Genomic DNA, 26,896 nt, shown 5'->3' on the forward strand with positions numbered 1-26,896 from the left:
ACACACACATACACAAAAATACACACAAATACGTACAAATATCATTTACCAGCTCTGCTGCAGTCATTGCACAGCTTTTTATATTGGTATGACTACCAACCAGCTGTCCACCAGCATGAACAGCCACTGCCAAATTGTGGCCAAGAGCGAAGTAGACCACCCTGTAGCACAACATGCAGCTGAACATAACACACTTGATTTCAATGGCTGTTTCACTACCCGAACCATCTGGATCCACCCCTCCACCACCACCTTGTCTGAACTGTGCAGATGCGAGTTATCCTTACAACTTATTCTCTGCTCTCATAATTATCCCGGCCTCAACCTATAGTAACATACTATACCCACACCCTCCACCCAACAGTTTCCATCCAATCTGTCCGATCATCTCCTTCTCACTCTTATTTCCCACCCTGTTTATTTGCAGCCCTCTGCCAATGCATCCGCCCGTCTTTCCCTGCTCTTCTCCTTTTTGCACCTTGTTTCCCCACCTCCCACCTCCCTACCCCACAGCCTCCTGAAGCTGTGCCTGTTGGTGGTCTAGTCCTTACACACTCCACGAGACAGCGTTTGTCTCTCCCCCCTCCCCTCCCCTCCCCCCCTTCCCCACTCATACACTACTATCCCTTCCCCTTCCCCACCCCTCCAGATTGCTGCTTGCATTCGACATGATAGTTGCATTCCAGCATGAGATACTGGAGTTGGCGGTCATGTGTGTCTGAGCTTGTGTGTGTGTGTGTGTGTGTGTGTGTGTGTGTGTGTGTGTGTGTGTGTTTCATTTACTGGTGATGGCTGTGGTCAAAAGATTTATGTAATTATATTATAACTGTGCTTGTCTGCAACTTTACAGGTAAGTAGCAATCTGTCTTTTTCTGCATTGTTGATAATCCTGCCTGGAGTTTCCGTTGTTTGATTTTTGCCGGGCGTCTTCTTCCATCCTACAACCCTGTGATGTTTTCCTTTGTTACTCTTCTCTACAGCATTACTCTTCTCATTTTCCATTCTCTCTATTCTTTCCTGTTTATTCACCACCTTCCCAACTGCATCTACTTCTGAGCCACAGTGTACCAACGATTGCGTGCACAACACAGACTCTGTGACCATATGGATTGTTGATGATGCCCCAGATTCTTTGCTCTAATAGTTATATAATTATATTTATCCCACTTCATCCCTCATCCTGACGTGCTTTAGGATTTTGTTTTCCACACCTGCCCTTGCCACACGAACTTTTGATCCTCAACCTAACCAACTCCCTCCCTCTCTCTTCGCTTATGTATCTGTGTGTATTTTTACATATCTGTGCGTATTTTCTCAGGGTGTAATACATGGACAAGGAAAGAAATTCCCGGATTTTTCCCAGATTTACCAGTTAAAAGTACACTTTCTCCCGGATGAAGATACACTTTTTCCGTGTTAAGTGACAGTATACTCTCATTTGGCACTGTAAGACTCATCAATACTTTGAATGTTTATGGTTTCAAATACCAGAGTAGAATTCCCAGCACTTTAGAAAACGAAACTCTGGGGGGAAAAACATGTTTTGAAAGACCTTTGATGTGCAGCACATGTATGCTGCATATTTTCGTATTACGAAGGTTTAAATTCGATTTCACCAAACACTGCATGTCACTTTCCGAAGCACTGAAATCGAGATTGCGATGCGCTTTTGTAAGCCAGTCATAGCTCATGTCACGTGATCTCGCCAGCTGATGACAGCATAGGACACGTGATGTAATCAGCAAATAGCAAGATCACTCTTAAGTAGCGCGAACACACAAATAAGAAAAGTTAATGGTTTAAATTAATATACATAGCTTTCACATATAATATTGGTCTCGAAGATTAATAAGCTGGAAGAGAAGCTAAGCTTCTACATATAATGTTGATCTTTTTTGTGCTTCTTACACTTTAAGATACATCATACAAACATGCCAGTAAAATTTTTAATAACGATGTAAATGTCTGATCTTCTGGACTCAAAATTCCTCTAAATGATCGTCCTCAAAGAGTTGATTTTTAAATGAGAGTCAAACGCTTTGTAATTTAAGAAATCCATCGTACATTCTCGCATATAGCTCATCTTAAGTAAAAGGAAATCTGCTTTGAATGTAACTCTTTTCAAACCACCATTCGTAATATTTTCCCGCGACCTGTTAGAAATAGGTTCGTTTCTGCAGTTGCAAGAGAGCGCCAGATAACAAGCGTCACAGCGCTTGCGCACCTACGATGAAGCAGGAAGCCCATTGTTCGTACGTGTAAAACATTAAAAGATTGTACATTATGTCATAAAAGAAACAAGACACCAGAGGATACTTCAAGAGCGTCGGAATTTCGTGACCCATACTAAAACGCATAATTCAGCTTAAAATGCACATTAGTATGTAAATTTTCTTGGAGTACCAGTACTGTATTATCTCATGTTCTGTATTATCTCATGTTCTGTATTATCTCATGTTCTGTATTATCTCATGTTCTGTATTATCTCATGTTCTGTATTATCTCATGTTCTGTATTATCTCATGCTCTGTATTATCTCATGTTCTGTATTATCTCATGCTCTGTATTATCTCATGCTCTGTATTATCTCATGCTCTGTATTATCTCGTGTTCTGTATTATCTCGTGTTCTGTATTATCTCATGTTCTTTATTATGGCATAATGCAGTGAACAGTTGAAACTAACCAATAGTCTGAAATTAAACACTTAGTTTCAAACAAATTGACTGCCTCAACAGAAAAGATTAATAAAAGCCAAATCTCTCTATCAAACCGGCAAAAATAACTTCATTGTTCTGTAAGGCGATTAATGTTTGACTGTCAGAAAGGTGGAAATAAAATCTAAAACCAATAACATATTTTCGCCTTCCGTAATAACGCGAACGTATTTTAATTCATTTGATAGCTCCCGGCCACAGAAATCCGTTTTGTTATCATTTAACGTGAGAGCAAAAAACGAAGAGAAAACAACAAAATCACTAAACATAAACATAGGTCACGTGGAGACGACCCACCTCCCCTCCACAAGTCAGACTGCTCTGTGCATCAACTCCAGATTTAATAATTTCTGAGCCGGGGCAATATAAAGTAGTGGCCCGCAGCCACACTTCTGTAACCAGAAGCGGGAGAAGGTACTACCCATACACGACTCAAAATTGCACGTGCGCAAGTCTGCCCGCAACTGCTCAAACAAATCTAATTCAAACAGTTGTCACGCCACGCTCATCGGAGGCAATTTGTTGTTACAAAGCATTGCATAGTCTTCCTAAAGCCTTTGACAAACTTCGCTGTTGGCAGACGCTTGTATGAGCACCGATTTGTTGTTGTATATGGTGCATTTCCTTTGAAACTTAAGTTTTATTTTCGTTTTTTTTCTCTCTCGTACATGTTTTTTTGGTGCAGTATTATTCTGCAGTACTGGGATACAGTAATATCCTTTGTTAGAGTATTGCTTCTTACCAGTCAAAGTCACAAAAATGTAACTGAAAAGTAAAACAATGAAAACTTACAGGAATTCCAAACAATTCCCGGGTTTTTCCCGGTTTTCTCCCGGATGAAAAAATTCCAGGGTTTTTCCCGGATCTCCTGATTGTCCCGGGTCGTATACATCCTGTTTCTGCATGTCTTTACATATTTTTCATGCGCCTTTAATGTCTTTTGGCTTATACAGCTCCTCTCACAACCATTAACACCTATTATGCCCATTTCTGCATCAATACCCTTGTCTTTACACCATTCTTGCCACAATGGAACCTGGCTCCATTTCTCTGCACCAATTCAGAAAAGTATCCCTTTCCTAGAACCCAGTCCCACATCCTGTTTCTCAAATGCTGCCTAAAGCCAGGAATCCCTCCAGACGGATTAACTTTACAGATTCCTTTGTATGGATCCTACCTCCCCTTTCACAATGACCTACAACTTTTCAGATTCAGCCAATCTCTGGCCCTCACAAACCCGGTACTGCAAAAACACTTCGGCATGGCACAGGTATCCCAGAAACACCTCTGTTCCCTCCGCAGGGTACTACCATTCTGCAATACCTACTCTGCAACTGAATCCCTATCACCAGCACCTGGTGGAGCATTCCAGGTACGACCTCCATAAGTTATCCAATCTGCTGACATCCCATTCCTGCCTCGGGGCACCACTATACAATGCCTATCGAACCTACAGTGTTCCTCCTCATCCACCCCTGATACCAGCTAAACCCTGCCAAGCTGACCTTTCCAACTTGCCACATCCCCCAAAACTCCCTGCCAACTCTCCACTACAATCAGAGCTGAAACATTTCCATAATACTGTTGTTAACGTTTACACCAAAACCCCCAGCTCCATAGAAGTTCCAGTGCCATCCAAAGGCCTCACATTTAGCCCTACAACCAAGTTTAACCATGCTGGACTTGTCCAAGACCTACTCTCCTTGTGCCAATACCTGCAGTGGAAGCATTTCCCTTCCAACAATCCCTCCACCCACAACCACCCTGATTCCAACATTGAATCCTGCCTCTTCCAGTCCATACCATCATCCCAACCATGATCCTCCCCACTCACACCTAGCACCTGTTGGCCACTTTCCAGGACTAATTTACCCTCACCATCCTTTCCCAGGTCCCTTCCTCAGAACACCCACCTTTCAGTAGAAAAAAGAACAACCATACACAACCTTGCAGTAACTACATAGCAGAAGACCTCCACCAATTATCTGACTCCTCCACCTATCAACTCTGCCAGAGTTATCCCATCCCAGAAGTCCCACACAAAGTGTAATACCCACTTAAAGCCCTAGACCCTTCCCAGAACATCTCCCCTCAATCCATTTCCCTCCTTGCCACTATGACACACTGCAAACCAATCTTCTACATATTCCCAAAATCCACAAATCCAACAATCATGGACATCCCATTGTGGCTGTTATTGTGCCCCCACTGAAAGAATTTCAGCCCTCATTGACCAATACCTCCATCCAACTGCCTGTAATCTAGCTCACGCATCAAAGACACCCAACAACTTCCTTCACCAACTACACCATCCCCACCCCTTTACCTCCTGGATCTGTACTCATCACTATTGACGCTCCCTCCCCATCCACCAACATCCCTCACACCCGTCTTAATGCTATTGAACCCTACCTTTCCCAATGTTCTTCAGAGTCCTAACTCACTATCTCATTCCTCAGGCACCTTATTAACTTTATCCTAACCCACAACTATAAATAGATCCACGGCACAGCCATGGGCAGCCACATGGCACCCTCCTATGCCAACCTTTTTATGGGCCATCTAGAGGAGATTTTCCAAGCCTCCCAGAGCACCAAACCCCTAGTCTGGTTAAGTGATGATATCTTCATGATCGGGACTCTGAGCCAAGACACACTATCATTGTTCCTTCAAAACCTCAACACCTTCTCTCCCATCCATTTCACATGTTCCTCTTCAACACAGTGTACCACTGAACTAGATGTTTATGTCCCTCACTCTGATGGCTCCATCCGCACCTCTGTCCACATTAAACCCACCAAGCACCAACAGTTTCTGCATTTTCACAGTTGTCATATCTTTCCACCAAAAAATCCCTCCCACACAGACTCACAGACTGTTCACCTGGGGAAGGCATATATGCAAAAACTCCCTTGTTCAGTATGCTCAGGGTATCACCAATGTCTTCACAGACAGCCACTATCCCACAGCCCTAGTCTACAAACAAATCTCCTGTACCATTTCCCCTCACACCCCTTATCCTCCCACCACCCCCAAGAACCAGTCAATACAACCCCACACTGGAACAACCAAACCACATCCTACGCCAGGGCTTTGATTAACTATCATCATGCCCTGAAATGAGGCACACCCTAACCGAGATACTTTGCACCCCCCCCCCTCCCCCCTAAAGTGGTGTTCCTACACAATATCCTACTCCATCCCTATGCCACTTCCAGTTCCAACCCCTTGCCACAAGGATCATATCCGTGTGGGAGAGACAGCTGCAAAACCTGCCCAATCCATCCACCAAACATTTCCTATTCCTGTCACAGGTTTATCCTACTCCATCATGGGCCAGCCCATCTGTGAAATCAGCCATGTCATTTACCATTTCTGCTGCAATCATTGCACAGCTTCTACATTGGTATGACTATCAACCAGCTGTCCATCGAGATGAACGGCCACTGCCAAACTAGGCCAGGAGCAAAGTAGACCATACTGTGGCACAACATGCAGCTGAACATATCTCACTCGATTACAATGGTTGCTTCACTACTCAAGCCATTTGGATCCTTCCCTCCACCACCAGGTTCTCTGAACTGTGCAGATGGGAGTTATCCTTACCGTATCTTCTCTGGTCCCGTAATTATCCTGGCCTCTACCTACAGTAACTTACTGTCCCCACATCCTCCACCCAACAGTTTCCACCCCATTTGTCCTATCATCTACTCTCCATTCTCATCTCTCCTCCTGTTTATTTGCAGCCCTCTGCCAACGCATCCGCCCGTCTTTCCCCGCTCCTCTCCTTTTTTGCTCCTTTTTTCCTCACCTTTCTGCTCCACAACCTCTTGACTCTGCGCCTGTTGCCAGTCTAGTCCCTATACACTCCACCAGACAGCATATGTATCTCTCCCTCCCAACCTGTGGCATAATCCGTATCACTTCAGGCAGGGGGGTTACCTTCATAGTCTCTGACATTATTGAATTTAGCATATGTTAAAATTCAGGAATAGGTACGAAACATGTTCTTTTGTTTGCTCCAAAAAAATTCCTGCCCTGAGATACAGGCTTCCAAAGATGACATGGCAAACACCATTTTGAAGATGCAAATTTCAGAAAAATATTTAAAATGCTGTATCTCTGTAACGGTTCTAGATATTTTGTTAGTTTTTTTATTTAAAAGATATTTGCTTTATGGTTACAATGGTATCCTCCATTTGGACATATCTGTTAAAGTTCTTTTACTGTTGCCTTTTGAATTTTTTAAATAATTTACAGAAAAAAATTTTCAAAAATGTCAATCCAGTAAAGTTAGTTTTTTTTCTGTTGATCAGTACCACGTAGTACTATATTCTCTGTAAAGGAGAGCTTCCACTTTTTAAGTTGGGCAGGTTTTATTTTTAAAAATCATTTTTTTAACTTTCACGGGTAATATATGTTTTCACTGAAGTTGTTTCTTACTAATTTCTTTGTTATAATGTTTATGTCTATTGTCTTTGTTGCAGATATTGATTACAGTTTTAGTCATTTCTTGTCAGTTTTTTTGTCGTGGTTGTTCATTGCAGGTTTCTGTTTTGTAGCTGTTCAGTGCTAATTTGTTTACTGAAGAGACTTCTAAGAAATCTGAGACAATCCAATGAGTTCTGTGTTTTTGTGAGGAATTTGGCAGTTGACACGGTTGCAGTGTGTTCTTTGAAAAGGGCTGTTTGAAATGTCTTCTGACTGGGGTCACAGGAGAGTGAAGTGTGCTGATTATTTGCATACCCATAAAAGAGTGATATGTAAGACAAACAAAAAAAAAACAGACTTTGTTCAAGTTGGGGATAAGTGTTCTCATTTGAAGACTCTTGTTTCAAAGTGAAGATATTTCCAGTGATAACTCTGTGTGTTCTAAATGTTTTGACAGAATAACAACAATGATAATATCTGAACAAGGTACAAACAGGTAGAAGACATTAAAACAAGAAAGCATAGGAATAAAAAGGAGAAGCCAGCCACTCTGCAACGCATTAAAACCCTCACCCTGAAAGCACTAGGGCAGAGGACACACAGGGACAAAGGAATGTGCTAAAATTTAAATCAAATGATAAAAATCACCCTCACGAATAAAACATAAAACTAAATCAGCCAATGAGGCATTATCAGATAAAATTAGCAGCAATGATTCCAGTGACTTAAGACTTCATCGCAGGGCAGTCAAAGTAGGACAGTGCACCAGGACATGGGCCACTCTCAACCGGGTGCCACATCGACACTGAGGCGGATTTTCATGGTGAAGCAGGTAGCCATGGGTCACCCAAGCGTGACCAATGCGGAGCTGGCAGAGAACCACAGAATCCAAGCGAGAGGCCCACATTGAGGACTTCCACACATTCATAGTCTCCTTAATGGCTAGCAGTTTGATGTGTGTAGTGAGATAATTACACCATTCCGTCTCCCAAAGGTGAAAAACCTTGTGGCGTAAAAATGATCACAGGTCAGTTACAGGAATGCCGATCTCCAGAAGTGGGTTCTGTGTAGCCTGTTTCATCAGCCTGTAGGCACGTTCATTGCCTGGGATTCCGACGTGGCCTGGGGTCCACACAAACACCACAGAATGACTGAACCATTCCACGGCATACAGGGACTCCAGAATGCTCGCTACCAAAGAATGGCGAGGGTAGCACTGCTCGATAGCTTGTAGGCTGCTCAAGGAATCGGTACACAGGAGAAATGATTCACCAGGGCATGAGCGGATGTGCTCAAGAGCATGAGATATAGCAGCCAGCTCTGCAGCGAAAACACTGCAGCCATCTGGCAAGGAGTGCTGTTCAATATGTCCACCATGAACATATGCAAAACCCATGTGACCCATCAGCCACGGAGCCGTCGGTGTAAACTACTTTATGGCACCAGTACATGTTGAGAATCAATAGGAAGTGGCAGCGGAGAGCCGCAGGGTTAACGGAGTCCTTAGGGTCATGCGAAAGGTCCAGAAGACTCTGCGGCCTAGGTGTACACCATGGAGGTGTATGTGAAAGGACCTTGAGGAGAGGTGATAAAGGGAAGGACTCCAGTTCAGACAGAAGGGACCGCACGCGAACCAAAATCGTAAGCCCTGACCTGGGCCGCTAATATGGCAGATGTTCCGCCATGGTTGGGAAAAGGAGACAGTAATTAGGATGCTGAAGAGAGCTATGAATATATGCAATGTAACTGGCAAGAAGTTGTGCACGTCTGGTCTTCAATGGAGGCACTCCAGCCTCCACCAGTAAGCTGGTAACTGGACTCATCCTAAAAGCTCCTGTCACTAGTCGAACTCTGCAGTGGCGTACAGGGTCGAGTAAATGCAATGCTGAGGGTGCAGCCGAACCATAAATGACACTCCTATAGTCAAGGCGGCATTGAACAGGGGCTCTGTAGAGCTGCAGCAGCGTAAAGCGATCTGCACCCCAGCTTATGTTGCTCAGGCAGTGGACAGCACTGAGTTGCTGCCAGCACTTCCGCTTAAGCTGACAAAGGTGAGGAAGCCAAGTCAATCGGGTGTCAAAAACCAGCCCTAAGAATTGATATCTATCTGCTACAGTGAGTGGATTGTCAATAAGGTAAAATTCTGGTTCCAGATGAATGGTACGATGCTGGCAGAAGTGCACAACACACGGCTTTGTGGCTGAAAACTGGAAGCAGTGGGCTAGAGCCCATGACTGTACCTTGTGGATGGCTCCCTGAGGCACCACTAAGCAACACCAGTACTAGAGGAGCAGTACAAAATGCAGAAGTTGTCTGCATACAGAGAAGGTGAGATGGACAGCCTTACAGCTGCTGCCCGGCCATTAATGGCCACTAAGAATAGAGACACACTCAATACAGAGCCCTGCAGGACTCCATTCACCTGGATATGGGGGGAACTATGGGAGACACCAACCTGGACACGGAAAGTATGAAGCGACAGGAAATTTTGGATAAAAATCGGGAGCGGGTCCCAGAGACCCTACTCATATAATGTGGCAAGGATATGATGTCGCCAGGTCGTGTCGTAAGATTTTCATAAGTCAAAAAAGATGGCAACACGCTGTTGGCATCTGGAAAAGGCTGTTCGGATGGCAGACTCAAGGGACACAAGATGATCAGTGGTTGAGTGACCCTGGCGGAAACTGCCCTGGCATGGAGCCAGTAGGCCACGTGACTCGTGGACACAACCCATCCGCCACCACCCATACGTTCTAGCAGCTTAAAAAGAATGCTGGTGAGGCTGATGGGCCAACAGCTATCCACATCAATCGGGTTTCTGCTGGGGTTGAGCAATGGTATGTTGGTGCCCTCCCGTTATTGTGATGGAAAGACGCCAACACACCAAATTCGGTTGAAGATGATGACGAGATATCACTTGCAGTCAGACGAGAAATGTTTAAGCATCTGACTGTGGATCCGATCTGGCCCAGGAGCTGTGTTGGGGCAATGTGCAAGGGCACTGAGGCGCTGCAACTTTGTAAATGTGGTGTTATAGGGTTCACTGTGGCGTTTAGTGAACGAGAGGACTTTCCCTTCCATCCGCAGTTTAAGAGTGCGAAAGCCTGGGAGGTAATTCTCCGATGTAGGCACATGAGCGAAGTGCTCAGCAATCGCGTTTGCATTGATAGATAATACACCATCGATGGTAATGCCAGGGACACCTGTTGGGGTCTGGTACCCAAAACCACATCTGATCTTCATCCAGACTTGGGAAAGTGATGTATGGCACCCAATGGTCAAGACATACCTCTCCCAACATTCCTGTTTCCGTTGTTTTATAAGCTGGCAAACATGGGCACATGGTGCTCTAGGGATGGGTGCCTCTTATGTCCCCGTAGAACTCGCCGACGCTCTTTAACTGACTCGGCAACTTCCAGCGACCACCAACGTACTGACTTTTGCTGGGGCCACGCTAAAAAAAGAGGGATTGCGTTTTCCGCCACAGAATTGATCGTTGTAGTTACCTCCTCAACCACAACATCAATGGCACCATGTGGGGGAGTTTTAACGGTGACAGCAGAGGTGAAAGCTTCCCAGTCTGCCTTGTTGAAAGCCCATCTGGGTAGGTGTTCGTGGGCATGATGCTGTGGGAGTGACGAGAAGATGGGGAAGTGGTCACTACCACACAAGTCATTATGTACTCTCCAGTGGACAGGTGGGAGAAGTCCTGGGCTGCAGAGGGATAAATCAATCGCCAAGTAAGTGCCGTGAGCCACACTGAAATGTGTGGGGGCCCCAGTATTTAAGAGGCAGAGGTCGAATTGAGACAGTACTGTTTCGATATCTCTGCCTCGGTCAGTAAGCACGGTGCCACCCCACAAGGGGTTATGGACATTAAAATCTCCCAAGTGTAGGAAGGGGTTAGGGAGTTGATCAATCAGTGCAGCTAATACATTTGGGAGTACTGCACCATCTGGAGGGAGATATACACTGCAGACAGTTATTTCCTGTGTCATCCTTATTCTGACAGCCACAGCTTCAAAAGTGGTTTGAAGGGGCACAGTTTCACTACAAACTGAGTTTAGGACATAAACACAAACTCCACCTGACACTCGATTATAGTCATTATGGTTCCTGTAATATCACTTAGAGCAGTGGAGGGCAGGGGTCCGCATTGCCGGGAGCCAAGTTTCCTGGAGTGCAATGCAGAAAACAGGTGTAAAGCTTAACAACTGCCATAGCTCAGCCAGGTGGTGGAAATAAAAGCAGTAATTCCACTGGAGGATGACGTTATCATGAGGCAAGGAAGCCATGAAACGCTCAATGAGGCAGGTTATGCCTCAGGGTCACATGCTGCCACCGATTGACACCTGTGTGATGGACATCCATTGTGTCTGAGGGCCCAGAGAGATCTAGGTCCTCAGTAGACGACAGAATCTCCACTTCATCCTCAGATGCAGAGCTTGTAGGGAGGGGTGGAATGTGTGCCTCCACAATGTCTGGGTTCTTGGGGGTCGTCTTATTTTTGGTTTTCTCTCGCTGCACCTTTGGCTGTTCTAGCTGGGAGGGCTTCACTGGGTCAGTCTCAGGGACTGATGAGGACCGTGGGGGTTGGGGTGGGGGGGCAGGGGGTGTTGCTCCTGAAGTAGGTGCTGCAGGAGCAACAGGGAGGGAAGTGCCCCCCACCATCAAGGGGGCAGGTGGAGTCTGACGGTTCTGAGAGCCAACTACATGCGGCAGAACGGAAGGTGCTAGAACCGTTGTCATAGCGGCGGTGTAAGTGGATGTCATATGCACAGGATGTAGCCTCTCAAATTTTCTCTTAGCCTCGGCAGGTCAGTCATTCCAGTGTCTTGTATTCCATGACTTTCCCCTCTTTCTGTAAGATCCTGCAGTCTGGTGAGCAAGGTGAATGATGTTCTCTGCAGTTGACACAGATGGGAGGTGGGACACATGAAATATTAGGATGTGATGGACATCCGCAATCTCGCATGTGATGGTGGAAGTACAGCGGTATGACATACGGCCGAACTTCCAGCATTTAAAGCACTGCAACGGGGAAGGGATATACAGCTTGACATCACACAGTAGACCAACAGCTTGACCTTCTCGAGTAATGTGTCACCCTCAAAATTCCAGGAATGAGGCACTGGTGGCAACCTGATTATTCCTCGGACCCCGATGGACAAGCTGGACGAAATGAACAACTCGCCGCTCTAAATTGGCGACCAGCTCGTCATCAGACTGCAAGAGAATGTCCTTGTGAATAATGCCCTGGACCATATTTAGGCTCTTATGGGGCGTGATGATAACAGATACATCCCCAACATGTCACAAGCGAGTAATGCCTGTGACTGGGCGAAGGATGCTGTTTTCATCAAGACTGACCCTGACCACAATTTGGGCAAACCCTCCACCTCCCCAAACTTGTCCTCTAAATGATCCACAAAAAACTGAGGCTTCATTGACATGGAAGATTCCCCATCAACTCTTGTGCATACAAGGTACCAGGGCGAATAAGCTTTGCTGCTATCCTTAGCCTGGCATTCCTCCCATGGTGTGGCCAGGGAAGGGAACAATTTTGGGTCATATTTCTGTGCAATAAATTGATCCCATGAACGCTTACAGACTGCTGGTGGTTGATCACCAGCAAGAGATGATGTACTACACTTCATGGCGTGCCATCTGCCCAGTTGCCACCCACTCGACCGATCCGCAGCGAAGGCCACCTGGCGGGATGGCCACTGCAGGAGTTCCAATGCCCCAGGGTGACGGGCACCTACTCCTTGGCATATGTGGACAGTTAACGGCGCAGGCATCAGCAGAGTGTTCCCTGTGTGGTCAGGGGGCTACAACCAACAGGGTACATGGCAGCCCCACCACAACAGATGGCTACCATGCTGGATATCAAGTGCCAACGGGCAAACAAGTCCATTATCATTGTCAGCACAGAAAACGATACTGAGCAGTGGATGGAAGAAAATGCACCCAGGTGGGCGACCTCGCCCAACAGCTGGAGAATGAGAGAAAGTGCAGATCACCATTGACGAAGGATGTGAAAGATCTCAGTGCATGATGGACACGATGCACCATGTACGGCACCCTTCCCCAATTGGCTCACTCTTCGGGAAAATTTTGATAAATGGAGGTCAAACCCTACGGGGGACCATCACATGAAGGCCGAAACGTGGGAGACTCCTTTGAGTCACCTCTTACAACAGGCAGGAATAGTTCGGACTTATTCTAACCCCTGGACTCGCAGGGGGAGCTTTGTGTGGTAGCTTTGAAGAACTTACTGGAGCATGTGACATGACACCTTGGTTGGGCATGTGAAGTCATTAGTAGTCTGTGATGTAAAGCGAGAGACTTAATTGTTTCAAGAATGTGGTGACTGCCCTAGAAAGCGAGGAATGTCTTTACAGACACTTGGCCTGGACGACGTAGTGGGTGACTCTGCAGAAATTACATATGGAACATAGGAGGAAAATAAACTAATTAAGAAAACTGTTGCCTTTGACAGTTTCATTGATGAACTTGGTAAATGGTCAGTGAAAGCAGTAACATGCCAGCATCTGAAGAAATTGCAACAACACCACACTGCAGAAGTGAAAGGGTGTGTACAGGCTGAAGAACTATATTTAGTGCTTCACTGTGACTTTGCTGGGAACTGGTCTGTAATTATTCCATAAGAAGTACAAGGGTATCATTGGAGTAATGATCAGGTTTCAATCTTTACAGGATTGACATTTTCAAAACAAGACCACAAGTGTTGCAGTTATAAGTGCTTTGCTAGCAATGCATAAAATTCTTCAACTGTAAACAGGGGCAGAGAAGATCATCATTATTTCTGATGGTGCTCCTACTCATTTTAAAAATCGTTACCAGCTGTCTGAATTGAGGAAGTCGCTTGTGCCAACTGATGGGATATACAGTGCTGTTGGTCATAGGAAGAGGCCTTGTGATGTGTAAGAGGCCTGCTGAAGCACCATGCTACAAAACATAATCTTTCCAGACCAAATACAGCTGTGATTCAGAATGCTGAGGATTTTACGAGAGTCGTGAAATCTTACACATCCACAGCCCTCATTCTTTTGTCTGAAGAGGAAATCGAAGAATTCCCTGAGCAGAAAAAAGAAGAATGGTCCAAACAAACTATTCCTGTGAAAGGAATTCAGAAGACACATTTTTGGACTCAAAGTGATTGGTGAACTCACCTTGCATGCCCTTTAAAGAGCAAGAAAGAAGAAAATTCGTTCATTTGGCCAACACCTCAGAAACAGCAGGATAATATTCAGATTCACAACCTGAGAAGGGGGAGTTTGTGGTGTGTGTGTATGACTGTGACTGATGGATTGCAGAGACTAATAGACAACAGTTATGAGTTAAATGACATTGTAGTGAACTTTATGCTACCACATGGACCAGCTGCTGGATACAGGTTTCCAACTGAAGAACAGCAATGACACTATCAGTGCCCACTCCCTCTTCACAATATTTTGAAGACTCGAAGTGCTCCAGTTCCTCTTGGTTCAACAGATATAGGAAGACACTGAAGCAGTGGAACACATTTTTAGTTCATTGACTGGCTAATTTCAGTACAAAACAGAGTGCACAGAAGTTTTATAAATTGAAACCTTTAAGTCTTTGGACCTTTCACACACATTTTGGAACCATTTAAAATGCTTGAAAATGAGTCTCTTACTCATCTTTCAAAACTAAAATTATTTTAAATAAGGCTAGGTTTTGATTTTTATGAGCCTGTTAAATGATAATAAAACAGGTTTTATGTATGGCAAAAATTTCAGATGTTTATAAAATCTGTTCAACCTAAAAGTGGAAGCTCTCCTTTTCAGGGAATGTAGAACTAATCAACAGACAAAAAATTAAAATTTTATGGATTGGTATTTTTGAAAATTCTTTTTCCATAAATTATAAAAAAGTTCAGAACACTATAGTAAAAGAACTTTGACAGGTAAGTCCAAATGGAGGATGTCTTTGTAATCATAAAGCAATTAGCTTTCAAATTAAAAAAATAAATAAATAAATAAATCTAGCACTGTTCCAGAAATACAGCATTTTAAATTTTTTTCCAAAATTCGCATCTTCAAAATGGTATGTGCAGTGTCATCTTTGGAAGGCTGTATCTCGAAGCAGTTTTTTTTTTTTTGAAGAAAAAAAAAAAATGTGTTTCTTACTTAGTCCTTCACTTTAACATATGCTAAATTCAGTATCATCTGAGACTACAAAGGTATAATTTTTTCCTAGCCTGCCTGAATTGATATGGACTATGCCATGTACACTACTACCCATTCCCTTTCCCCACTCCATCCAGATTGCTGCTTGCATCCCAATTGATAGTTGCATTATGGCCCTAGATGCTGCAGTTGGCGGTCATGCGTGTATACTGGTAAAACAATTTATAATTCCATAAAATAGTGATCAATAAGCCTCCTCATTACAGAGGTTTGCCTTACATTTAGGGTGCCAAAGCATTTAAACCCATTCGGTACATTAGAGGTCTGATGGTAGCATTGCCCTGACCTAAATTTTTGTTAGCCGAAGTCAGTCCCAGTAATTTACATTCCGCTTACTAAGAAAGTTGCGGTCGATCAAGAACACCTTTTAATAAAACATAGCCTGTCATATTTTTGATATGTTTTGTAATTTACAACTTTCTGTTCTAATTGATGACAAGAATTTTATTATGCTTTCTGTGGAACATTTCCGCTACACTGGTAAGTCAAATGAAGCCTTAACATATTGTATATTGTTAGAGTTAGTCATGTTGTTTATTTATCAAATGTAAATTAAGTTGTCATGATGTTGAATTGTGTTACTACATTTGTTAGGTTAATAAGTAATAATATAGGAAAAGGAAAGTTGCTACATATAGTGCAGATGCTGAGTCGTGTGCGTAGAAGGAGAGAAGTAAAAAGACTGGGTGCATTGGTGGAATGAGGGCTGTGTAGTGCTGGTTGGTTGTTTCGGGGAAGGAGACCAGACAGCGAGGTCATCGGTCTCATCGGATTAGGGAAGGACGGGGAAGGAAGTCGGCCGTGCCCTTTGAAAGGAACCATCCCGGCATTTGCCTGGAGCGATTTAGGGAAATCACGGAAAACCTAAATCAGGATGGCTGGACGCGGGATTGAACCGTCGTCCTCCCAAATGCGAGTCCAGTTTCTAACCACTGCGCCACATCGCTCGGTGTGTGTAGTGCTGGAATGGGAACAGGGACTGGATGGGTGAGAAAAATGATTAACAAAGGTTGTGGCCAGGAGAGTTACAGGAACGTAGGATATATTGCAGGGAGAGCTCCCACCTGTGCAGTTCAGAAAACATGGTGGTGGTGGGAAGGATCCATATGGCACACGCTGTGAAGCAGTCATTGAAATGAAGGATGTCATGTTGGGCAGTGGGCTCAGCAACAGGGTGGTCCACTTGTTTCTTGGCCACAGTTCGTTGGTGGCCATTCGTGCGGACTGACAGCTTGTTGGTTGTCACGCCCACATAAAATGCAGCATAGTGGTTACATCTAGGTCTATTACAGTGATAGGAGCCATGAGTTAAGGGGCTGGTAGCAGGGGTTGTGTAGGAACAGATGAGTATTGTGTAGATTTGGTGGACGGCGAAATACCACTGTGGGAGGAGTGGAAACGATAGAGGGCAGGACATTTCTCATTTCAGGCCATGATGAGAGGTAGTTGAAACCCTCACAGAGAATGTAATTCAGTTGCTCCAGTCCTGAGTGATACTCAGTTACGAGGGAATGCTTCTCTGTGGTTGGACGGTGAGACTTTGGGAGGTCTATCCTTCCCACCCCTCCACAGAGGTATTCTGCCATCAACCCAACCTACACAATATACTCGTCCATCCCTACACAACCCCTGCTCCCAGCCCCTTACCTCATGGCTCACATTCCTGTGATAGACCTTGGATGCAAGACCTGTCCCATACATCCTCCCATCACAACCTACTCCAGTCCTGTCATTAACATAACCGACACCATCAAAGGCAGGGCTACCTGTGAAACCAGTTATGTAATATACAAGCTAAGATATAACCACTATGCTGCATTATATGTGGGCATGACAACCAACAAGCTGTCTGTCTGCACAAATGGCCACTGACAAACTGTGGCCAAAAAGCAAGTGGACCACCCTGTTGCTGAGCACACTGCCCAACATAACATCCTTCATTTCAATGACTGCTTCACAGCCTGTTCCATATAGATTCTTCCCGCCAACACCAGGTTCTGAACCGCACAGGTAGGAGCCCACCCTGCAATATACCCTACGTTCCTGTAACTCTCCTGGCCTCAACCTTTGTTAGTCATTTTTCTCACCAATCCAGCCCCTTCCCTGTCCTCATTCCAGCACTAAACAACCCTCATTCCATCAATGCACCCAGTCTCTCAATTCTGTCCTTTTCTGAAACCTCCCCTCCCCCCCTTGCCTGCCCTTCATCTAACCTCCAGACTGTACCTTACTGCCCTACCCTCTCTCCCTCTCATCCTTGTGTGCTCCTCAGCAGTTCTTCCTATCCCCCAGCCCTTTCCTGCTATCCCTCCCCCTCCCCGCCCCAGATTCCTCCTTGTCCTTACCCCACCAAGTTGCAATTCCCACCATGCACTACTGCTGTTGCTCACAGTGTGGCTTCAGCTGCCAGAGGCTGCAGTTGTGTGTGTGAGCTGCATTTGTGTATGTGTGTTTGTTGTCCATTTTCTACAAAGGCCTTGGTGGCCAAAAGCTTATATTGTGACAGTCTTTTTGTTGTACCTATCTGCAACTCACCATCTCCGCTATAGGGTGAGCGGCAACTTTCTTTTTCATAATATTATTTGTGTGTTATGTGACACACAATCAGGAGCATGCCATGAAGCAAACATTACCTCAAAGAGTTTTCGTATAGCTTTTCGACAAATTTTGGCAATTGCAATTGCATATGTGACCTCTTTTACTTTAAGTGAGACATAAATTACAACAGTATCAGCCAGCTGCTGGTATGGCAGCAACATGATGCATGTGTAAATGTGCACAAAATAAAAAAAAAAGGGCATGTCAGCATCTTTAGCCCTTGCAGACATCAACAACACATCTACCCTTTCCAGGACACTGCACACTGAAGCCAACAACGGGACATTCCACGCTAAATGGGTAATAATAGTGGGGGAAAACAAAAATAATTATCATCATTATCACTGATAGCATATAATATACATAGCAAAAAATTGCAAAACTAACTTTGTCCTTTTAATTTTAACCACAAAGTCATTATTATTGTGGATATCTGAAGGTATACCTGCAGATGCTTGCACTGTTACATATTCTTATCTGCGAAGCAGTTATTGCTACGGATATCCACATCTGCGCAGACCTCAAACCACAGAGGGACAACTTTTTGATTTGAAGCAAATAATAACTATCAAAGTGGTCAGTGAATTCTATGTCGATAGAGAAATTTTATGGTACAGTATGGAAGGTGAAGGCTCATTTAATTAGGCATGGCCACGTGAAGCGAATCTGGAAATGGATGCTGAAGTTCTAGAGAAATAAGCAGGGGCTGTTCTCATCATGCACACAGACCATCAAGATATCAATGACTCTCGACCAGGGTATGGTAATGGAAGGTGTCTTGTGAGTATTCATGGCAGTTCTGTTGATTTGTTTGTAAAACTGGACATTGGAGGAGAAATAATTAAGGATCAGGATTTGGTTAGTCAAAATTATTATAAATAAGATGGTGGGTCTGAGTTCAGGAAGATGCTAGGAAAGGAAGCAGATGTTAATATGTAGGGACGGACATTCACAGCAACAAGCAAGGACTAACAAACAGGAACTGCAGGGAAAATCAGTACAGGAGGTATAGCCCAAAGCCTTCTTACCCAAAGAATTCATCTGCATCAGATTCGTCGGATGGAAACAGCTCCACAGGACCATCATCGTCGCCTGCTGTGGATTTAACTGGCTTCTTTATAACTGGGATGTTGTAATCTCCAAGCTGAAATTTGATGCCACAGCAAAATATAAAAGAATCAAATATAATAATGTGAACAAAACACAAAAGTTGTTAACTTTTGTGGTGTAAAGAAATCTTACAAATGTAGGTAGAAAATTCTGTTACTAGTCGATTCTGTAAAGCTTTTAGTACACTTCTTGCGAGTCAAGTTAATAGAAATAACATTAAATTGCAGTTTGGATGTTTTATATTAACAGAGGCACTTGACAGATGAGAATTTAGAAGATAATCCCTCTAGAAAATCATAACAGAATCAGACTATCAGCTTGCTGTTCAAATTGTAGAATATTTGATCATACAGTTTCACACATAATCAGAACCACACTACAACTTAGTACTGGAAATGCATTTCACCTGTTACTGAGCTAACTAATCCATGCCAGTCACCTAAAGAGAAATGTCAAAATCCTCTATCCAACATCCAAGTGCATCCAACATCCAAGTGCAGTTAAATACGGTTATAAAAGATAAAAACATCTATATTACTAACCAGATAAAATGTCTCTCTAGTTCGGGTTGCAAGTTGCCTATCCAATGGCTTCCAGGAGCAACAAAAATTTGCTTTTCAGTATTCCTAATTTAAAAAATTAGGATGCTGCCACAATCTACTCATTAAGAGCTACAATCTTGTGTTAAAGGTGTAGCACAAACAGTATTAAAGTTGGAAACTGTGTATTTGTCTTGAGGCAGGTTAACTCATTGTGCACAAATTACCCAGCCCATATTTATTCAGTATTTGAGAAGAAGAGCACTTGGTGACTTCCAACAGACTTTACACTTAATTTCAAATTTTTTAAATACTTTTTTTGCACTGACATACCCCCTCCCCCAAAAAATAACGGAAGAAAGACAGTTTATCGCTTACTACATTTTCGCTGTTACTGCTTACTACGTTTTCGCTCTTCATACGGTCAAACTCAAGAATCAGGCACAACATTTGAATTTATTACTTCTGTACTATTAACTTTTCTTGCAACACACTTTGCAGACAGTATCCACATGTACTACCAAATGTACATACACAATTATATTATTTTACGACAAATCCAGTTCAGGAGATATGATGTCATAAAAATTGTGATCTGAAAAACTAGTTTTTCTTATAATAGAGAGCAAGCTACAAAGACTATGCTCAACCATGGGACCTAAATTCTTAAAGACATGACTGAACTTGAGTAACATGTCCAAAAACCACCTGCTATCTAGCTTTTCAGACAATATTACATGCATACTGAAATGCCAAATGAAAAACAGCAATTATAAGAATACCAAAAAATAATGATGAATTGACAACACTCAAAGATTGTTTCATTTTCAAACTAACCATTATAGATTTTCAGCATGTAACACTCCAAAGATGATGAAAAGCTGGTGAGGAGGACTTTCACTTTACGTTCCTAATAACATTAGCATACTGATAATAAAACGGCCTTGCTGTGCTGGTACTGCGAACGGCTGAAAGCAAGGGGAAACTACAGCCGTAATTTTTCCCGAGGGCATGCAGCTTTACTGTATGATTACATGATGATGGCGTCCTCTTGGGTAAAATATTCCGGAGGTAAAATAGTCCCCCATTCGGATCTCCGGGCGGGGACTACTCAAGAGGATGTCGTTATCAGGAGAAAGAAAACTGGCGTTCTACGGATCGGAGCGTGGAATGTCAGATCCCTTAATCGGGCAGGTAGGTTAGAAAATTTAAAAAGGGAAATGGATAGGTTGAAGTTAGATATAGTGGGAATTAGTGAAGTTCGGTGGCAGGAGGAACAAGACTTCTGGTCAGGTGACTACAGGGTTATAAACACAAAATCAAATAGGGGTAATGCAGGAGTAGGTTTAATAATGAATAGGAAAATAGGAATGCGGGTAAGCTACTACAAACAGCATAGTGAACGCATTATTGTGGCCAAGATAGATACGAAGCCCACGCCTACTACAGTAGTACAAGTTTATATGCCAACTAGCTCTGCAGATGACGAAGAAATTGAAGGAATGTATGATGAAATAAAAGAAATTATTCGGATTGTGAAGGGAGACGAAAATTTAATAGTCATGGGTGACTGGAATTCGAGTGTAGGAAAAGGGAGAGAAGGAAACATAGTAGGTGAATATGGATTGGGGGACAGAAATGAAAAAGGAAGCCGCCTGGTAGAATTTTGCACAGAGCATAACTTAATCATAACTAACACTTGGTTTAAGAATCATGAAAGAAGGTTGTATACATGGAAGAACCCTGGAGATACTAAAAGGTATCAGATAGATTATATAATGGTAAGTCAGAGATTTAGGAACCAGGTTTTAAATTGTAAGACATTTCCAGGGGCAGATGTGGACTCTGACCACAATCTATTGGTTATGACCTGTAGATTAAAACTGAAGAAACTGCAAAAAGGTGGGAATTTAAGGAGATGGGACCTGGATAAACTGAAAGAACCAGAGGTTGTACAGAGATTCAGGGAGAGCATAAGGGAGCAATTGACAGGAATGGGGGAAATAAATACAGTAGAAGAAGAATGGGTAGCTTTGAGGGATGAAGTAGTGAAGGCAGCAGAGGATCAAGTAGGTAAAAAGACGAGGGCTAGTAGAAATCCTTGGGTAACAGAAGAAATATTGAATTTAATTGATGAAAGGAGAAAATATAAAAATGCAGTAAGTGAAACAGGCAAAAAGGAATACAAACGTCTCAAAAATGAGATCGACAGGAAGTGCAAAATGGCTAAGCAGGGATGGCTAGAGGACAAATGTAAGGATGTAGAGGCCTATCTCACTAGGGGTAAGATAGATACCGCCTACAGGAAAATTAAAGAGACCTTTGGAGATCAGAGAACGACTTGTATGAATATCAAGAGCTCAGATGGAAACCCAGTTCTAAGCAAAGAAGGGAAAGCAGAAAGGTGGAAGGAGTATATAGAGGGTCTATACAAGGGCAATGTACTTGAGGACAATATTATGGAAATGGAAGAGGATGTAGATGAAGATGAAATGGGAGATACGATACTGCGTGAAGAGTTTGACAGAGCACTGAAAGACCTGAGTCGAAACAAGGCCCCCGGAGTAGACAATATTCCATTGGAACTACTGACGGCCGTGGGAGAGCCAGTCCTGACAAAACTCTACCATCTGGTGAGCAAGATGTATGAAACAGGCGAAATACCCTCAGACTTCAAGAAGAATATAATAATTCCAATCCCGAAGAAAGCAGGTGTTGACAGATGTGAAAATTACCGAACTATCAGCTTAATAAGTCACAGCTGCAAAATACTAACACGAATTCTTTACAGACGAATGGAAAAACTAGTAGAAGCCAACCTCGGGGAAGATCAGTTTGGATTCCGTAGAAACACTGGAACACGTGAGGCAATACTGACCTTACGACTTATCTTAGAAGAAAGATTAAGGAAAGGCAAACCTACGTTTCTAGCATTTGTAGACTTAGAGAAAGCTTTTGACAATGTTGACTGGAATACTCTCTTTCAAATTCTAAAGGTGGCAGGGGTAAAATACAGGGAGCGAAAGGCTATTTACAATTTGTACAGAAACCAGATGGCAGTTATAAGAGTTGAGGGACATGAAAGGGAAGCAGTGGTTGGGAAGGGAGTAAGACAGGGTTGTAGCCTCTCCCCGATGTTGTTCAATCTGTATATTGAGCAAGCAGTAAAGGAAACAAAAGAAAAATTCGGGGTAGGTATTAAAATTCATGGAGAAGAAATAAAAACTTTGAGGTTCGCCGATGACATTGTAATTCTGTCTGAGACAGCAAAGGACTTGGAAGAGCAGTTGAATGGAATGGACAGTGTCTTGAAAGGAGGATATAAGATGTACATCAACAAAAGCAAAACAAGGATAATGGAATGTAGTCTAATTAAGTCGGGTGATGCTGAGGGAATTAGATTAGGAAATGAGGCACTTAAAGTAGTAAAGGAGTTTTGCTATTTGGGGAGCAAAATAACTGATGATGGTCGAAGTAGAGAGGATATAAAATGTAGGCTGGCAATGGCAAGGAAAGCGTTTCTGAAGAAGAGAAATTTGTTAACATCCAGTATTGATTTAAGTGTCAGGAAGTCATTTCTGAAAGTATTCGTATGGAGTGTAGCCATGTATGGAAGTGAAACATGGACGATAAATAGTTTGGACAAGAAGAGAATAGAAGCTTTCGAAATGTGGTGCTACAGAAGAATGCTGAAGATGAGATGGGTAGATCACATAACTAATGAGGAAGTATTGAATAGGATTGGGGAGAAGAGAAGTTTGTGGCACAACTTGACCAGAAGAAGGGATCGGTTGGTAGGACATGTTCTGAGGCATCAAGGGATCACCAATTTAGTATTGGAGGGCAGCGTGGAGGGTAAAAATTGTAGAGGGAGACCAAGAGATGAATACACTAAGCAGATTCAGAAGGATGTAGGTTGCAGTAGGTACTGGGAGATGAAAAAGCTTGCACAGGATAGAGTAGCATGGAGAGCTGCATCAAACCAGTCTCAGGACTGAAGACCACAACAACAACAACTACTGATAATAAATGACATGTCATGTGCTACAAATTAATAAAGAGTTCCTAATAAAGAAATGATATTATTAAACTGCTATCATGTATTTAGCCTACACACATCAATTTTTAGGACATGTAAAGTTTTCACCAGAAAAGGTATTTCCAATAATGTGAAAAACATAACATACCTTTACATTATCTGTTGCTTTCTTAGCTAGCTGCTGTATGTTCATTTTGTTCCAGCTGGTATAAAATTTTGCTAAAGGCGTACCTTGCAATTTTATACCATTTTCCCAAGCACTTACTGCTTTTTTGTCAGACAGTGCAAATGATACTTTCTTTCGTTCCTCTTCAATATAGTGTGCATTTTCTTCTATCTTTTCTAAAATTTGTTTCATTTTCTTGCAATAATTGGGATTTTTACAATTCTTCAGAAACATTTTTATCTGCACATAAAAGAAAACATTATGCATATATCAAGCAGTAACTCAACATGAAAACATTATGCATGTATCAGGCAGTAACTCAACATTTTCTAGGACAAGAAATGCTTATCACAGCCCACAAAAATAATATAATTCTCATCTTTCATCGATTTTACTCTAAATAAACAGACTTAATTTAGCACGTGTTTTCTAAACGGTCATATTCTTTACAGAATTGTTTCTATGAGAAAATTTATAGGATCTTTTCATATAAGGGGACAGTCCTCCTCTGCTTTATGCAACATCATCAGATTTTTCAAATTAAGGGACTTACTCATGTGATACTAGGTAAGAACGCAATACCAACATAGGGACACAGACAGACACTGAGGATGAAATAATACACCATATTATAAATGGACTTGCATTTTGTGCATCTAGATTGACATCAGCTGTTTGTGACAAATGAAAATTTGACGAATGAAAACTTGAACCTGGATTTCCTCCTTACTGCGAGCAGACGCCTTAACCACTTCGGCTGCCCAATCACACTTCCCGGATCAATCCAGACTTCCACTTCATCGTCACCATTGTTCTCTTCATATATAAGAAAGTCTTCACTGGCATCGAGAGCATTACTTATGTCGCACTTCTTGAAAGATTTAATAATAATGTCTTCTCTCACTCTAGACCACAACTGTTTTATCCACTGACACACTTGTTTGATTTTATACTGGCATTCCGATCTGATATGCTGGAGTTGGCAGTCATATACGTGATTGCTTGTTTGTGCAAATGATGCTTGTTTCTCTTTTGCTAATGAAGGTTGTAGCCGAAAGCTTTATGTAAGTGTCTTTTATTCTGCCTTTCTGCAACTTGACGTGTCTTGTTCACACTAAGTAGCAATCTGTCCTTTCCTACATTGCCGTTAGCTACTAAAAAAAGTATTGTACTATTACTGATTAAAAAACTCACTTTCAGTTCAAGTTCACTGGCACTGTAGACTGCAATGACGCGTCGCAGGCTAGACAGTGTTCTGTTTTATGATGACGGGTTAGGAGGGAGACAGTGTTAGCAAGCTTGTGAATTCCCGCAACTCATATTCATTGCACTGGTGCACTGCTGCTGCCATTTGAATCCCATACAGGCAGGTTTCTCGCGACATCGAACATATGACCATTTTTAAGAATGAAAGGAATTTTAAATTAAAACACTGCATTTTTTATATTAATTTCAAGTATAAGATACACCTGCATTTTGGAGGCAATTTTTTGAAGAAAAAAACTGTGTCTAATAGTCTGTACAATACGGTATGTCTAAGGCTAGTTCACAGAAACTAATTTGTGCTCAGAGATCAAGAGCCAGGGGGAAGGGGGTGGGGGCAGATTATGCAATGGCATGAGTTGTGATTATCTGTTCACAAAGTGCAGAGCACTGAGCACTATACTCTGCAAATGGGTGGTTGAGCTGGGAGGTTCTATGGAGTGTGAGTTTGGGGTGCACGACATTTGTGACATTAGCAATAATACTATTTTTCTGACACATGAGTATTCCCAGTTAACAATGCATGATTTGATGTGATGTTAGGCACATAAGCACGAAGTTAAAGCAATTAAAGCCCTCGGTCACAAAAATTAAGTCTTTTGACCTGGTTTTGGCACTTCTTTGAGTGCCTTCATCAGAAATTAAACATTCAAATTGGCATGTCGCGTATAAAATAAAATCAAGCGATAAAGTATTAGTCACAAAAATTTTTTTAAAAATAATAAATGCAAGGCAAGCCACTATGGGCTGCTCACATATGTCAAGCCAAAGGTACCTTGTTCTTATACCTCCAAAATTTCGAAGAGTGTGCCAGGAAGTTTCATATCAGCGCACACTCTGCTGTAGAGTGAAAATTTCATACTAGAAACAACCCCCAAGCTGTGGCTAAGCCACGTCTCCACAATATCCTTTCTTCCAGGAGTGCTAGTTCTGCAAGGTTCGCAGGAGAGCGTCTGTGAAGTTTGGAAGGTAGGAGACAAGGTACTGGTGGAATTAAAGCTGTGGGGACGGGGCGTGAGTCGTGCTTGGGTAGCTCAGTTGGTAGAGCACTTGCCTCCGAACATTGTTAAAAGCATTCTCCATATCTTCAAATTATATAAATATGGGTTCACCTTTCTTCAATCTATCTTCTAAGGTAAGACATAGGGTCAGTATTGACGTGTTCATACATTTCTCCAGAGCCCAAAGTTATTTTCCAGAAGGTGGTTATAAACAAGATTTCCAGTTCTTCTGTAAATAACCATGTCCATATTTTGCAACCATGACTTATTAAATGGCTTGTTTGGTAGTATTCACAACTGTCAGCACCTGACTGCTTTCAAACTGGAAGTATTACAATCTTCTTGAAGTCTGAGGGTATTTCCACTGTCTCATACCTCTTGCACACCAGGTGGAATAGTTTTGTCACAGCTAACTTTCCAAAGAATGTCAATAATTTTGAGGGAATGTCATCTACTACAGGTGCCTTGTTTCAGCTTGGGCCTTCCAGTGGTCTGTCACATACTTCTCGCTGTATTTATTTCCAATCTCATTTTCACTTACTGGTCCCTTTATATAATATTGTCATCAAGTCGTCTTGTCTTATAAGAACCTCTATTTATTCCTTCCACATTTTAGCTTTTCCTTCTTTGCTTAGTAGTGTCTGTCACCTAAACTCTTGACATCAACAGAGTTACTTCTCTTTTCTCCAATGACCTCTTTACTTTTCCTGTAGGCAGTATCTATTTTTTCCATAGTCATCCATGTTTCTACTGCCTTTCATTGCCCTCTACCCATTTTCCATTTTCTGTCAATTTC

General features: G+C 42.7%; 1 protein-coding gene across 1 annotated transcript in view; it reads right to left on the reverse strand.

The window, feature by feature from the left end:
• The window catches only part of LOC124622710 (nucleolar complex protein 2 homolog), a 162,615-nt gene that overhangs the window by 6,314 nt on the left and 129,405 nt on the right, over positions 1–26,896 (reverse strand). The window contains exons 11-12 of the mRNA XM_047148504.1: positions 23,819–24,076; positions 19,011–19,126 (exon numbers count right to left, since the gene is read on the reverse strand). Coding sequence (XP_047004460.1) covers positions 19,011–19,126; positions 23,819–24,076 — 374 coding nt within the window. The remainder of the gene's footprint in view (positions 1–19,010; positions 19,127–23,818; positions 24,077–26,896) is intronic.

The sequence above is a fragment of the Schistocerca americana genome, chromosome 1, assembly GCF_021461395.2.
Source record: "Schistocerca americana isolate TAMUIC-IGC-003095 chromosome 1, iqSchAmer2.1, whole genome shotgun sequence".
Classification (NCBI taxonomy): domain Eukaryota; kingdom Metazoa; phylum Arthropoda; class Insecta; order Orthoptera; family Acrididae; genus Schistocerca; species Schistocerca americana.